General features: G+C 40.2%; 1 protein-coding gene and 1 pseudogene across 17 annotated transcripts in view; both read left to right on the forward strand.

Annotated features, from left to right (window-relative positions):
- The window catches only part of Pbrm1 (polybromo 1), a 171,546-nt gene that overhangs the window by 151,921 nt on the left and 7,000 nt on the right, over positions 1-12,625 (forward strand). For 8 of the 17 annotated variants that reach the window (XM_023715655.1, XM_023715656.1, XM_023715660.1 and 5 more), the window contains 3 exons: positions 3,372-3,582; positions 4,207-4,408; positions 8,414-8,578. In XM_023715655.1, the coding sequence (XP_023571423.1) occupies positions 3,372-3,582; positions 4,207-4,408; positions 8,414-8,578 (578 nt within the window). Of the gene's footprint in view, positions 1-3,371; positions 3,583-4,206; positions 4,409-8,413; positions 8,579-11,831; positions 11,988-12,625 lie in introns of all 17 variants that reach the window. The other 9 variants (XM_023715657.1, XM_023715661.1, XM_023715662.1 and 6 more) reach the window with 3 other exon arrangements.
- LOC101583497 lies at positions 1,631-1,961 on the forward strand (annotated as a pseudogene).

The following is a 12,625-nucleotide window of genomic DNA, read 5'->3' on the forward strand; positions in this document are numbered from 1 at the left end:
CCACAAAAAAAAAAAAAAAAAAAAAAAAACCTGCATAAAGTTTGATTTGAAAAGTAAGGAGTGAAGGTATAAGGGAAGAACTGGCTCAGAGCAAACTTGAGCTGAACAAAGAAAGGAAAGGATAAAAGGAAAAATAAAAATACACTCTACATTTAAGAGATGTAGAATGGACTACTTTAAGGAGCCACAATAGTAGGTTCCTGAGGCACCTTGTCCCTTTGTGCTGTCCAACTATCATGGGAGCCCACAAGAAATTCCACATAAACAATCCCTGTCTAATACTGTCCTGGGATCTAGTAAATCAACCGGTCCTGCTTATTTCCACTTTTAGTCTTTTTTTTTTTTTTTTTTTTTTTTTTTGCGGAACCAGGGATTGAACTCAGGCCCTTGTGCTTGTGAGGGAAGTGCTTATTCCACTGAGCCATCTCCCCAGCCCTTTTTTTTTTGCGGAACCAGGGATTGAACTCAGGCCCTTGTGCTTGTGAGGGAAGTGCTTATTCCACTGAGCCATCTCCCCAGCCCTACCCAGTTCTTTTAGAATGGACCACAGTATAATATTGTTTGACTCAAAGGCAATCCAGATACTGACATACAGAGAAAACCAGTTAATAGCAATAGCTATGCCACCCTGACAGCAGCATGGTCAGTAATAATAGCATCAAAAGCAAACTGGACATTGACATACCATAACAACCAATAATGTATCACCCTTAACAATAGAAAAGATACCTATAATTGTAGTATAAATAGTAAGACAAAAAAAATAAATAAAATAAAAAAAATAAATAGTAAGACAAACCATTTATTTAAAGTAACAAAAATTCAAAAGTAATAGTATAGAAGAAAAATAGTATAGAGTTAACTAAGATTAATAAAGGTTAATAGTTGTTCTAGTAAAGATAGAAGTGGTAGGGAGGGGCCAGGGAGATGGCTCAGTAGGATAAGTGCTTGCCTGGCAAGTGCAAGGGCCTGAGTTCAATCCCTGGTTCAGAAAAAAAAAAAAGTGGTAGAGAATGGGAAAATAAATAAAACTTGAATAATTAAGCAATGGAAAGTGAGAACCTAATGAACATGAGCCTGGGCAAGGAAACAAAGGAGGCACAGACCACTATACTCCTTTTATGCAAGCAATAAGGCGTATTCCTGGATGCAGGCAGACAGAGCAAAAAGGCTATCTGTAGGGAAAGAAAATAAAGTGGTCCCCTTTAGAAGGATTGAAAGACAGTAGGGAATATTAGGAAGATTTTAATCAACATCTGTAGTCACAGTTCTCTGCCAGTGTGCTCTGCTTCAGTAGGCAAAGTCCTTGAAGCTTTGCCAGGTGTAAATTTTTGAATGTCTCCAGATGTCATGATGTCCTGAGACCGACAGAATTCCTTGTCCGGTTTTATCTCCTTTACTACATCCCATGCTTGTGGAGGACAGCTCTGGTACTGAGCTGAATTCCCCGCTATAAAAATAGCACGTCTGTGGCAAGCAGGTTGGGGGCTGGGAGAGATAAGGGAGAAAAGTGAGATAAAGGAACCTACTAAAGAGTAAAAAGGCTTTCACTGCCCACCGCCAAGGTTGCAGGTGTGTGGCTTGTCTGCTGCCAATGCTGAGTGAGTAGGCCTGGGCGTGGCTCACAGGCATGTGCTATGTGGCCTATTACTTGCTGGCCATACTTGGAGGCAATGCCTCCCCCAGCGCTAAGGACATCAAGAATATCCTGGATAGCATAGGCATCGAGACAGAAGATGACCAGCTTAATATGGTCATCGGTGAGCTAAGTGGGAAAAACATTGAAGATGTAATCGCCCAGGGGATTGGCAAGCTTGCCAGTGTACCGGCTTGGGGGCGCTGTAGCTGTTTCTGCTGCTCCTGGTTCTGCAACTCCTGCTGCTGGATCTGCCCCAGCTGCAGCAGAGAAGGAAGAGTCGGAGGAGTCCGATGATGACATGGGATTTGTCCTGTTTGATTAAATTCCTTCTGCTCTGCAAATAAAGCCTTTTTATGTGTCTTTAAAAAAAAAAAAAGTAAAAAAGATTCAACTTGCTGGTGCATATAGTCAAACCGTATTCCACAAAAATATATTGCTCAACCATTTCTTTGCAAACACTGATATTATATATCGATTCCCCCCCCTTTGTCAGTGTAATATGCAAAAAAACAGAGTGTTTTTTTTGGTAATAGTTTTGTTTTTCTTTGACTACTAAGTAAAGTTGATATAGTCATAGGGTTAAAAAAAAAAAAAGTAAAAGGAGAGTAACAGAATTAGATAAAAGGAAAAGGGAAAAAAAATCAAACCTGGGGAAGTAAAAAAAAAAAAAGGAGTCCAAAAATAATTTCTCTATATTTTTGAATAAGTGGTTTCTTTCCAGGATCTGTAGTCTCAAAATTCAGCAAGGCACATTTCCTGCACTGAGCTTTATGGATTTTTGAAGTCATTTCCCATTTCCAGAAGACCTTCTGTCTTTGTACCCCAAGATATAGCAGTCATCCAAGTCAAGGCATGTCATGTATAAATAAATTTAGAGCTAGTTAAGGGATAGGGTTCAGGCAAACTACTTGACTTACTACCAGCACTTTGAGAACTTGCCACCTCTGAAAGCTGTACATACCAGGCCTAGCTTCTCACCACATAAGGCAGGGTCCTGTGGCATCTCAGTCTAAGCTTAAGCTTTTTGTTTTTGCTTTTGGTACCAGGAATCGAATTCAGAGCCTTGCACTTGCCAGGCAGGCACTGTGCAGCTGAGCTAAATCCCCAGCCTAACTTTTTGGGGGATTTTACATCTAGGATGCACCCCACCCATGACTGTCACGCAGTTGCTGTGATAGGGGAATGCTGGAAACCCTAAAAATGCAATTGTTTTTGCCCTTGTTGTGTGGCTCAGTCTTAAACAGTTAATCCCCTCCAACGATGGTTCCTGATTTACTTTCTCAAATATGGTAGGTGTTGCACAGGATTTCTCCAACTCTAGCCTGTGTGTGGAAGGAGTCACTTTGGAATACAACCCTACATTGTTTCAGCAGTTTTCAGCAAGGGTTCTTCTTGGGGCTGTACCATTGCTGACTTAGTGTGTTGCTTTTCCCTTAGTTTGTTGTTTATCTGTCAGTCTACCAGCTTGAATTTGTCACCAGATGTTGGCCTAGTCCACAGTCAGGTTGATCAGCTGGTCTGCCAGTCCATCAGTGCTTCTGCTTCCTAATGCTGAGGGGAAACAAAAGTGCAGAGTGGAGAGTTAAGTTGATGTAAACCCCCTTACTGCCCTTAGGATGTACATTGCAGATTACAGGAAGTAATTTCTAGATACAAAGGTAAAAGAACACTCCTTTTTGACTAGTCCTGGAGTGGTGTTAAGTGACCTTATTTTTAATATCACTTCTTTCAGAAAGCCAATTGTTCCTCAGAAGGAGCCATCACCCTTGCTGGAAAAGAAGATCCAGTTGCTAGAAGCTAAATTTGCTGAATTAGAAGGTGGAGATGATGATATTGAAGAGATGGGAGAAGAAGATAGTGAGGTCATTGAACCTCCTTCTCTACCTCAGCTTCAGACTCCCCTAGCCAGTGAGCTGGACCTCATGCCCTATACACCTCCACAGGTGAAGGTGACATGTTCCTATTACTGTGCTCTGAGCTTTGATATGCAGATATGTCATCTCTCCTGAGTGAACTTTTGCCCAGAATTCTGCAGGAAAAACACTTGTTTTTCATATGTCAGTGTTTTTAGTTTATTTACTTGTTTTTAAGTGACAAAACATTTATATTTATCATTAAGCCATAATGATGTAGTTTAACCTTTTCTGACTGTCTTAGAGACCTTACCTAATGTCAAGTTTATTAGACTTCCTTCCTTGCCTTGTCTTGAAGAAAAGCAGTGAGTACCCACACCCTCTTTATTACTCTGGCTTTCATTGCTTGTGTCTTTTAATGTCTTCTTCCTTAGGACCTCATTCTTTGGTTGAGGTGATTCCTACTGGCAGTTTTTTCTCATTCAGAATTATCTCAAGGCTTTATTATGAGGTCACTGTTACAGATTGCATTTATGGAATTCTGTGAAACTTTCTTACTCTGGTAAGAGGTGTGTTTTGGCTGAGAAATGGCCAGGGGCAAACTGATTGTGTTTATAAAACAGTAACTATTGACTCTTGTTCCTGACTTCCAGAAATTCAGCAGTTAACCAAATACAACATTCTGATGCACTATAAGACCTTTCTGTCTTACAGTCTACCCCAAAGTCTGCTAAAGGCAGTGCAAAGAAGGAAGGCTCTAAAAGGAAAATCAACATGAGTGGCTACATCCTGTTCAGCAGTGAGATGAGAGCTGTGATTAAGGCCCAGCACCCAGACTACTCTTTTGGGGAGCTCAGCCGATTGGTGGGGACAGAATGGAGAAACCTTGAGACCGCCAAGAAGGCAGAATATGAAGGTAAATAAAGGCTAAGCCCAACTTTCTCAGTTTTCTAAGCACGGGAGATTTTTTCAGGGATGCATGTGCATAGATAGGGTTTACTTTTCTTGTTCTTACCATGTGCACATGAACTCCATGTCAGGAATTGTTCTAGATGGTAGTCAGCTGCAGTTGAAGTGACAGCCTAAACTGAACACAATGCTGTCCCTAAAGCTTGGCTTCAAGTCATGGCCTTGTGTGTCAGCCCCACCCCCACCCCTTGCCCAAATTCCTCAAACAAAAGCTATTTTGCTGTTGAAAACTGTGATTTTTTTTTTTCTTTGAGCCCTGTAAAGTACATATTCATTGAGCTAGGGAATGACTGTACAATGATATAAAATATAATTTTTATTAAAATTCATCCAAAAGGGGCCTTTTTAAATCGGTAATCTTCTCTTACGGCTCTTAGGAAGCTCTGTTTAAACTCTAGTCTGAAGTTAACTGAAGTACCTGGTTTTCTAGGCCAGTATCCTGGCCTGTACTCTATTTGTATTTATAGCTACTGTTAAGACACTTAAGGCTTTCTTTGATATAGCTCAACTGCCTTTTACTCTATAATTAAATCACTTTGGGCCTTGAGTTACTATTCAAAGATTTGGTTGTTCTTACGCCATTAAAGGACAAATACTTGAGAGGGAATTTTTGTGGGGGTTTGTTGTTGTTGTTTTTCTTGGAAATGTCAGGCATGGCTTTAATATAGAAATAAGCAGTAAATATTTGATTAGACAGAACTTCTGCTACATTTTTTTTTCTTTGAAATTTTACATATTCGTTCATTTTTCCAGTTTAAAGCCATCCTTTATACAGTGGTCAATCATTAATCTTGGCTAGGCCCAGATCCGTTATTTTCTAGCAAACATAAGTTAATTATTAAAAATGCTCCTGTTCATTAGTTTATACAGTCTCCAAGGAAATGATCTTTTTTAAAAGTTTTATTCCTTTCATTTGTTGCAAATGATTATGATAAAATTACATGACAAGCTTCCCTGAGGAAGTCCTTCTGCAAGATAATCAGCCAAAAATCACTTTGTTCCAAAGTCAGTTTGAGAAGAATTTTGCATTCTTGTCTTTGAAAATTACTGGACATACGTTAGAGACTTTAAAAAAGAAAAAGAAAAAACTTACAGGGAATGTTTCCAAGTTTTAATCTCTCAGACTTACAAGGAACCTGTTTTTTTATTATCTGGCATTTTCTGACATCTGACCAGGTATTTATATAGTATCTACTAATATCCTAAAGAACTTTTTTTTTTGGAAAACCGGGGATTGAACTCAGACCCTTGCGCTTGCCAGGGAAGCGCTTATTCTACTGAGCCATCTCCCTGGCCCCCTAAAGAACTATTTTTTGAGAAGCCCTTGTCAGTTCCCTGAGAACCTAGAATTAAGATCAAACATATCACTCAGCTGCAGGCTAACAGTGTTAACCACTTAGCAGTTTACCCCAGCATCACCCAGGCAGTTTGCAATGCATTCATTTATATACTGACTATTCTGAGTATTCTTTTTTTTGTTTGTTTGTTTTTTGGTGGAACCGGGGATTGAACTCAGGCCCTTGTGCTTGCCAGGGAAGTGCTTATTCCACTGAGCCATCTCCCCGGCCCCTATTCTGAGTGTTCTTGCTCACGTTTCAACCATCATCGTTTCAACCACTTGATTTTCATATTGAATAAATTTGATAAAATTGTAATTTTTATATTTCCTGTTACACTGTTTTATAAAAGTTAACAAAGATTGCTGTTTTTTCATCCTGTATTTAAATAATTGGACTGGTAAGTGGTTAAAGCCTTTTCTAGGCAAAGCTGGTAGTGGACAGCTGGCTATTTAGGATATGAACAAGAGAGAAATCTAGAGATAATAATGTAAAGCAAAGGGCCAGCCAAGTAGCTCAGCAGATTGAAGTGGCTAGGGGTTTCGATCCCCCTGCCTGCTGTGCCAGCACCACCCCCAGAGCGCCCTGGGATGACAGTTGATACTGGGCATGGTGGCGCACGCCTGTAATCCCAGCTCTTGGGAAGCTGTAAACAGGCGGATCAGAGTCTGATCTAGTAATAAGACCCTGAACACCCTTCCTAAAATAAAACTAATAATAGTAATAATAATAAAAAGCAGATATGCTGGAGCAGCACTGAAGTGAGGGAGAGATGTGTGGCTTATCAAAAATTTACCCCCCCCCCCAAAAAAAATTTTTTTTTCCCAACAGGGTATCTGAAATTCAGGAGGCATCTAGTGCGGGTGAATTGTCAAATATTTGCTTGAGACTCAACTCTAAACATTTGGTGGGATCGTACATTAAATTTAAAACCAAAAGATAGGAGTTTGTCTCACTTAATTTTAATACTTCTGCTTTCTAAGACAGCCCAACTGGGCTTCTCCCAGAGAGCCAAAAGGTTAGCTAGTTTATCTACAGGCCTGAACTTCTATGGTTGTTTTGGTTTTTTTTTTTTAAATCAGTTTCCTTTTTTAGCTCTCTCATTCTACTATGTTTGTGTAATGAAAATACTAGAATTTAATGTGGGGGGTCTGGCTCATCAATGATTTTTTTTTACTGCTTGTTCAAGATGTTCAAATGGCCTTTGTCCCTCATATTCATTGTTCGCTGTTTACTGAGGGTCTGTAAACTGACACTGTGTTAGTGATGAAGTTTCTGCTGGCAGTTTCTCCATCACAGCCAACAACTGCTCTTTTGACTTGCTTCACATTCACATTCTTACCCTAAAGGAGGATTGAAGCTGTCGTCTCTTGATTCTCTTTAAGGACATGTGACCTCTCTCTGTTTTGTTTTTGTTTTTGTTTTTGTTTTTTTCCCTCCTCAGCTCAGTGGTAGACTTTTGAATTCTATGTTGCAGGGTTAATGTGTGGCAGTTGGAGAGTGATGTCAGGAGTCAGGGTTATAGGTTGCTGGTTTTCTCTGTATCCTTGAGCAAGTCACTACCTATTTCACAGCCTCCATTTGCCCATCTGAAGATTAGGGAAGATTTCCTGTTTATAAATGGTAAGCTGAGTAAACGTGTGTGGTGAGAACTTTGGAAATACAATACCCCTGAAGTAAAAGGTCCAGTGGGCTCGGAATGTGCTTGTTGGGGCTGCTGGCTCTGGAGATGCAGAATTGTAGGTAAAGAGCATGAAAGGAGTAGCAAGTAACAGCCCAGAAGTGCCACAAGTAAATGCTCCTCTTTCCTGTTGAATGAAATAAGATTGGATTCTGGAAGTCTTGCTGATTAGGATTTATGGCTAGTTTTAAACTGCTCAGCTTCAGGAAACCTGGTTCTTTCAAACATTGCTCCATACATGCACATGTTAATTTCCTGCTTCTGATTATTGTAACCCAGAGTATCATACATCTCTCCCCTGTTGGGATTTATTGTACATTAATCCTCTTTGCTTTATTAGAACATAGAAACTAGCCATTTACTTTCCCTGAAGTCTTGTGGAAGAGTTAGTAAGCTACTTTTCCCTTACAGAGTTAATTTTCTTCAGCTGCTAAACCTATGACATAAATGATTAGAGTCCTCAAAATGTTAGTAAAATTGGGTACAAGGAATCAGGAAAATATAGTAAGTAACAATTGTGCCAAAATTATAATGGGCCATGGAATTGCTTCATGTTGAAATTATAAATAATCTGTATTGCTATTAATACTAGAATAATGGTAGTGCTTCTCATCTTCAGGGTGCCTCGTGAGATTAACCACGGTGGTTACGCTGGTGATGTGTTTAAATAAAAACTGCTTTCTGAATGTGTGTTGCGGTCTTAACATTCTTGAAATCTTTGCAGACCAGTTCTCAAGATGGGATAGGAAAGCTGGATTCTAGGTTACCAAGTGAAATCGGCCCGACTCCTCCTGTGTTGAGACTAGTTACCTACTGCTCTTTCCATTGAGACAGAACTGTTGCCTGTGTTTTTACTAGTCCTGTTGAATGCAATGGATGGTATTTTGAATTCCTGGGTTAAAAACAGAATTGAAAATCTGAAATGCCTTTACAGAGCGGGCAGCTAAAGTTGCTGAGCAGCAGGAGAGAGAGCGAGCAGCACAGCAACAGCAGCCGAGTGCTTCTCCCCGAGCAGGCACCCCTGTGGGGGCTCTCATGGGGGTGGTGCCACCACCAACACCAATGGGGATGCTCAATCAGCAGTTGACACCTGTTGCAGGTAAAAACAGGAGATAAGACCATTTTTTCCACTTTAAGAAATTCCTTCATTTTTTTTTTTCTCCAAGAGGAGTAGGCCACAGTCTTTAGCCTTTTGTCATGACAGATTCAAAGTTTGAAGTCATCCATGTTGTCCTATATTGCCTTTCCTATGGAGGCAATGCCTCCCTTCTAACCCAGAAATGGGCCCTGGACCCAACCCTGAGAATTGGTAGGGAGTAGATCTTCCCTAGCTATGGGCATGGTCTGGTGATGTTTTCACCCCAGACTGCTCTTGATAGAGTGCTACAGCAGAAAACATAAATAGGTGCTGAATTCTGTTCTAGAAGAATTCCCAAGAGAAAACACAAAATCAGTCCTTAGGTGATATCAATTTTGCCTCATGCCAGTATTCAGTTTATCTTGTTCTGCTGCAGCCGTCCTTAACAGACTGACCATTTAAAAGGATTTTTGACTATGAATTGTAAATCCTTTCTTGGTCACCAATATGCATGACTGATAAATAGAATATAAAATCCTTATTAAATTCGTTGTGCCCACTCTGTAATGCTTTTCTATTTAATTACATTAAACTGCATTTTCTGTTAGTATCCCAGTCACATATTTAAAGAAAGAAAATGATGAATGTGGTTTGCTTGTGTGTGTTGTCTCTGGTTCTGGTAGCCATAGCAAATTTGACTTTTTAAAATATCCTTGTCTGACTTGTCTCCAGTGAGAAGCCTGCAGAACCCCTTCAGGCCTCTCCTTTGTGACCTCTTCAAGCATGTAGAGGTCCGCATAAGCCACCTGTTTCTTCTGACCTTTGCAGGGAGTCCAAGACAGTGTTCTTCCAGTCAGGTTCATTGGGATGCTCTTTTTGTTTTTTGCCTTTTTTGTTTTTGCTTTTTAAGGAAAAATGGCATAGGTTAACTTTTCCATTGTCGCTCCTAACTTTTGTGATGGCAAGTTCTCAAATGCACTGTCTCTGAACTCAGCAGTTGCACTCACCAAAGCACATCAGAATCATGGCTTTTCAGTACTTTCAGTGTAACTGATGTTGATCTAACAAATCTCATAATCACCTGCTCTATTCCATGGCCCATTTTGGTTAATGGGGTTCCAGAAGTTTTTAGAAATCAGGCCTTAAACATGGGGACTTTGAAAGTTAGAATTCCCTCATTGACATCTTATTTTGTTCTATTTGATGTGTGATATTGTGGCACTGTGCCCATGACTACAAAACCCAGGGACGTATTAACAAAATGAATACAAACAGCTAAAATCATTTTTGAAAAACAGCAGCTGCAGCATTTTAGCTCCCTGTTGGGAAATAACATCATAGAGTTCTGTGGGTGAGGAAAGTGAGGCCTCTAGAAAGCCCCTGCTTCATTATTAAGGGTGTGCTGCCCAGACCTCTGGGCCATGGGCGTAAAGGGCAAGCATTCTCAACAGTAACCAGTCTTCGGTCCACAGAGGAAACTTTGCAGCTAAAAGGATGATTTTCGATGGACTTATAGGTTGTTCACCACCCAAGTCTTGCCTCATTGATATGTGAGACCAGCTTTGCTTACAAGCATTGAAGCTCATTTGAACACATGTGACTGGGATAATAAATGCCAAAGTACAGTTTAATGAAGACAAGTGTCATGTCTTTCAGTGCTTAGTAATTTAATCTTCTACCACAGCCCATGAAGGCTGCGTTCAGATGGGCTTTTGTCATTGAAAGCAAAGCCTCCTAACATCTTTTAAATTACTCACCTACTTAGCCCTAAAAGCTATACCTGCTGGTGTGGTTAAAAGGCAGTTAGTGGATTTCCTCATGTTTAAGATTATGGTGTCTTTTCAAAGGTAATTTTACTGTAGGAACTCTAATATCTAAAAAAATTAAACTGATCCTATTTCATATATAGAGATACTTCACATTTGTTTTATGAGTTTTTGAGTTAAGACTTATGGAAACTGTGTGAGCCAAAATCAGAATTTTCAGTAATATCATAGCTTTGAAATCAAACTTTTATAAATAAATACCTTTTATAATTCTTCAGGGAATGTCAGAGTGAAACTCTCAGAATCTGAAGTTTCTTAGAGTCCCTACATAAAGAACATGTGATAAAAATGAAGTTTGGCACTAGGCCCTTAGCTCTCCCTTTGCAAGAATCTTTGACCAACAGTGACTGTGCTTCAGGGGGAGCGTTGTGTTCTTGTTTATTGTGATCATTACAAATCCCAAAAAAGTGTTTTCGTTGTTAAGAAAAAAATGCTCTATGATTTAAAAACTCTTTTCATAGGTGAGTGTTTGACATTTTAAAATTTATTTTCACCCCTTTGTCAAAAAATACTCGTTTGCTGAAACTTTTCCCTAGCCAACGGAAGATATTTGTTGTATGAAGGTATGCTTACATAATAAAGAAATAAAAGCCTCTGTTTACAGAAATTCTGTATCTTAATTAAAATGCTCCCTGTTAACTGAAGGTTTGTGTGAGGACATTTGTGAGCTTAGTGACGGGGATGAAAATTGGCATTTTCTCATGTCAGCAGAGCCTGATTCTCCAGCTGTTCTTCCTTAAGGTCTGAATATAGGTTTCTGAGTGGCCAGGAATTTTGTTGACTTGGGAAGATTTAGATTTTATCTTTAACGTGTGGCTAACGATGAAACATTTGGTGTGATGGCTCTTAGCTGTTCCACATCTCAAACTTTAACACAATCCATTCTTAACTAGCAGGGAGGGGCGAAATGGGTAGCAGAGTAGATGTACCAGTCTTGAAAAGTCCTTGCCCCAAGCTGGAGAGCCATGCTTTGTTTTTGTGTGATCAGGACTGTGCACCTCATTTTCCTCCATTTTGATTCCCCTCATGTGTACCCATGATAGGCATATGAGTGTGGGCAGAGCGGAATGAAGGGGGTGTGTTGTTCAATTAGAGTTGCAGTCCATAGAACTGGGCACTCTGCTTGAACGGCATGCAGTAGTTCTTTGAAGGTGGGAAAGTTGTTACTAGAACTCTTTATTATTATTTAAATGGGAAATGTAGCATATTTATCCTAGCAAACATAACTACAACAGTAATGTACTAAGTACTAATTCATCCAAAAATGTTGGGTTTCATGTTTGTAATTTTTTATTTTGTTCATTATTACAACAAAATAATTTCACTAATTACAGTTGTATCATGCAGTACTAAGGGTGCTTTATTCATGGGTAGTGCATGTGGGGGGTTGTTATTAGCTCATGTTGCATGTTAATGATGCATGTCTGAAATTTGTTGTGTCCTTCAAGGCATGATGGGTGGCTATCCGCCAGGCCTTCCACCTTTGCAGGGCCCAGTTGATGGCCTTGTTAGCATGGGCAGCATGCAGCCACTTCACCCTGGGGGGCCTCCACCCCACCATCTTCCGCCAGGTGTGCCTGGCCTCCCGGGCATCCCACCACAGGGTAAGAACTTCATCCTCATTCACTCATTAATCTCATCTCCATGTTCTTTTTTTCCTCCTTCAGCCAGTGGTCCTAGGAGGTAACTGCTGCCTATTGTGGTTGGGGTTCCCTCACTGAGAATCCCACAGCTATTAACAGCAGGACCTATCCTATGTTTTGAGCACATGGCCCAGTTCTTACATTCTTGACTGTGTGGCAGCAGCACAGGATATATGGCAGAGGCCAGACTCAGCAGACCAAGAGGCAAGAAGCATACTGTTTAAACAGTATGACGTGTTCAAAAAGCCAGCCAGCCTAGAAGGCCATGCCCTCTTATCCATAAATGAAGTTTCCTGAATTGTAGCTCAGAGTCATACATAATAGTACTCTTTGCTCCTGAGTGCATTTCTCTGGAGATTGAGTATAATTCTTGTCTCACATGTTCTTCTCTGTAGAGTCCCTGCTCTGTTTTCTCATCAAGCAGCCATTCTAAGGGGATTGTGGGGTCACTGATGTAAAACTCTAGAAATCTTTCACTTAGTCTATCCTGAGAACAAAAAGGAAGGAGGAAATTAGTTTGCATTGAATTAGTTTTCTGGATCTGAATCTCTTAAGAAGCCTGACATCAGAGGCCAGGGAGATGGCTCAGTGGAATAAGC

The sequence above is a fragment of the Octodon degus genome, unplaced genomic scaffold (genome assembly GCF_000260255.1).
Source record: "Octodon degus isolate 3935 unplaced genomic scaffold, OctDeg1.0 scaffold00043, whole genome shotgun sequence".
Taxonomy (NCBI): Eukaryota; Metazoa; Chordata; class Mammalia; order Rodentia; family Octodontidae; genus Octodon; species Octodon degus.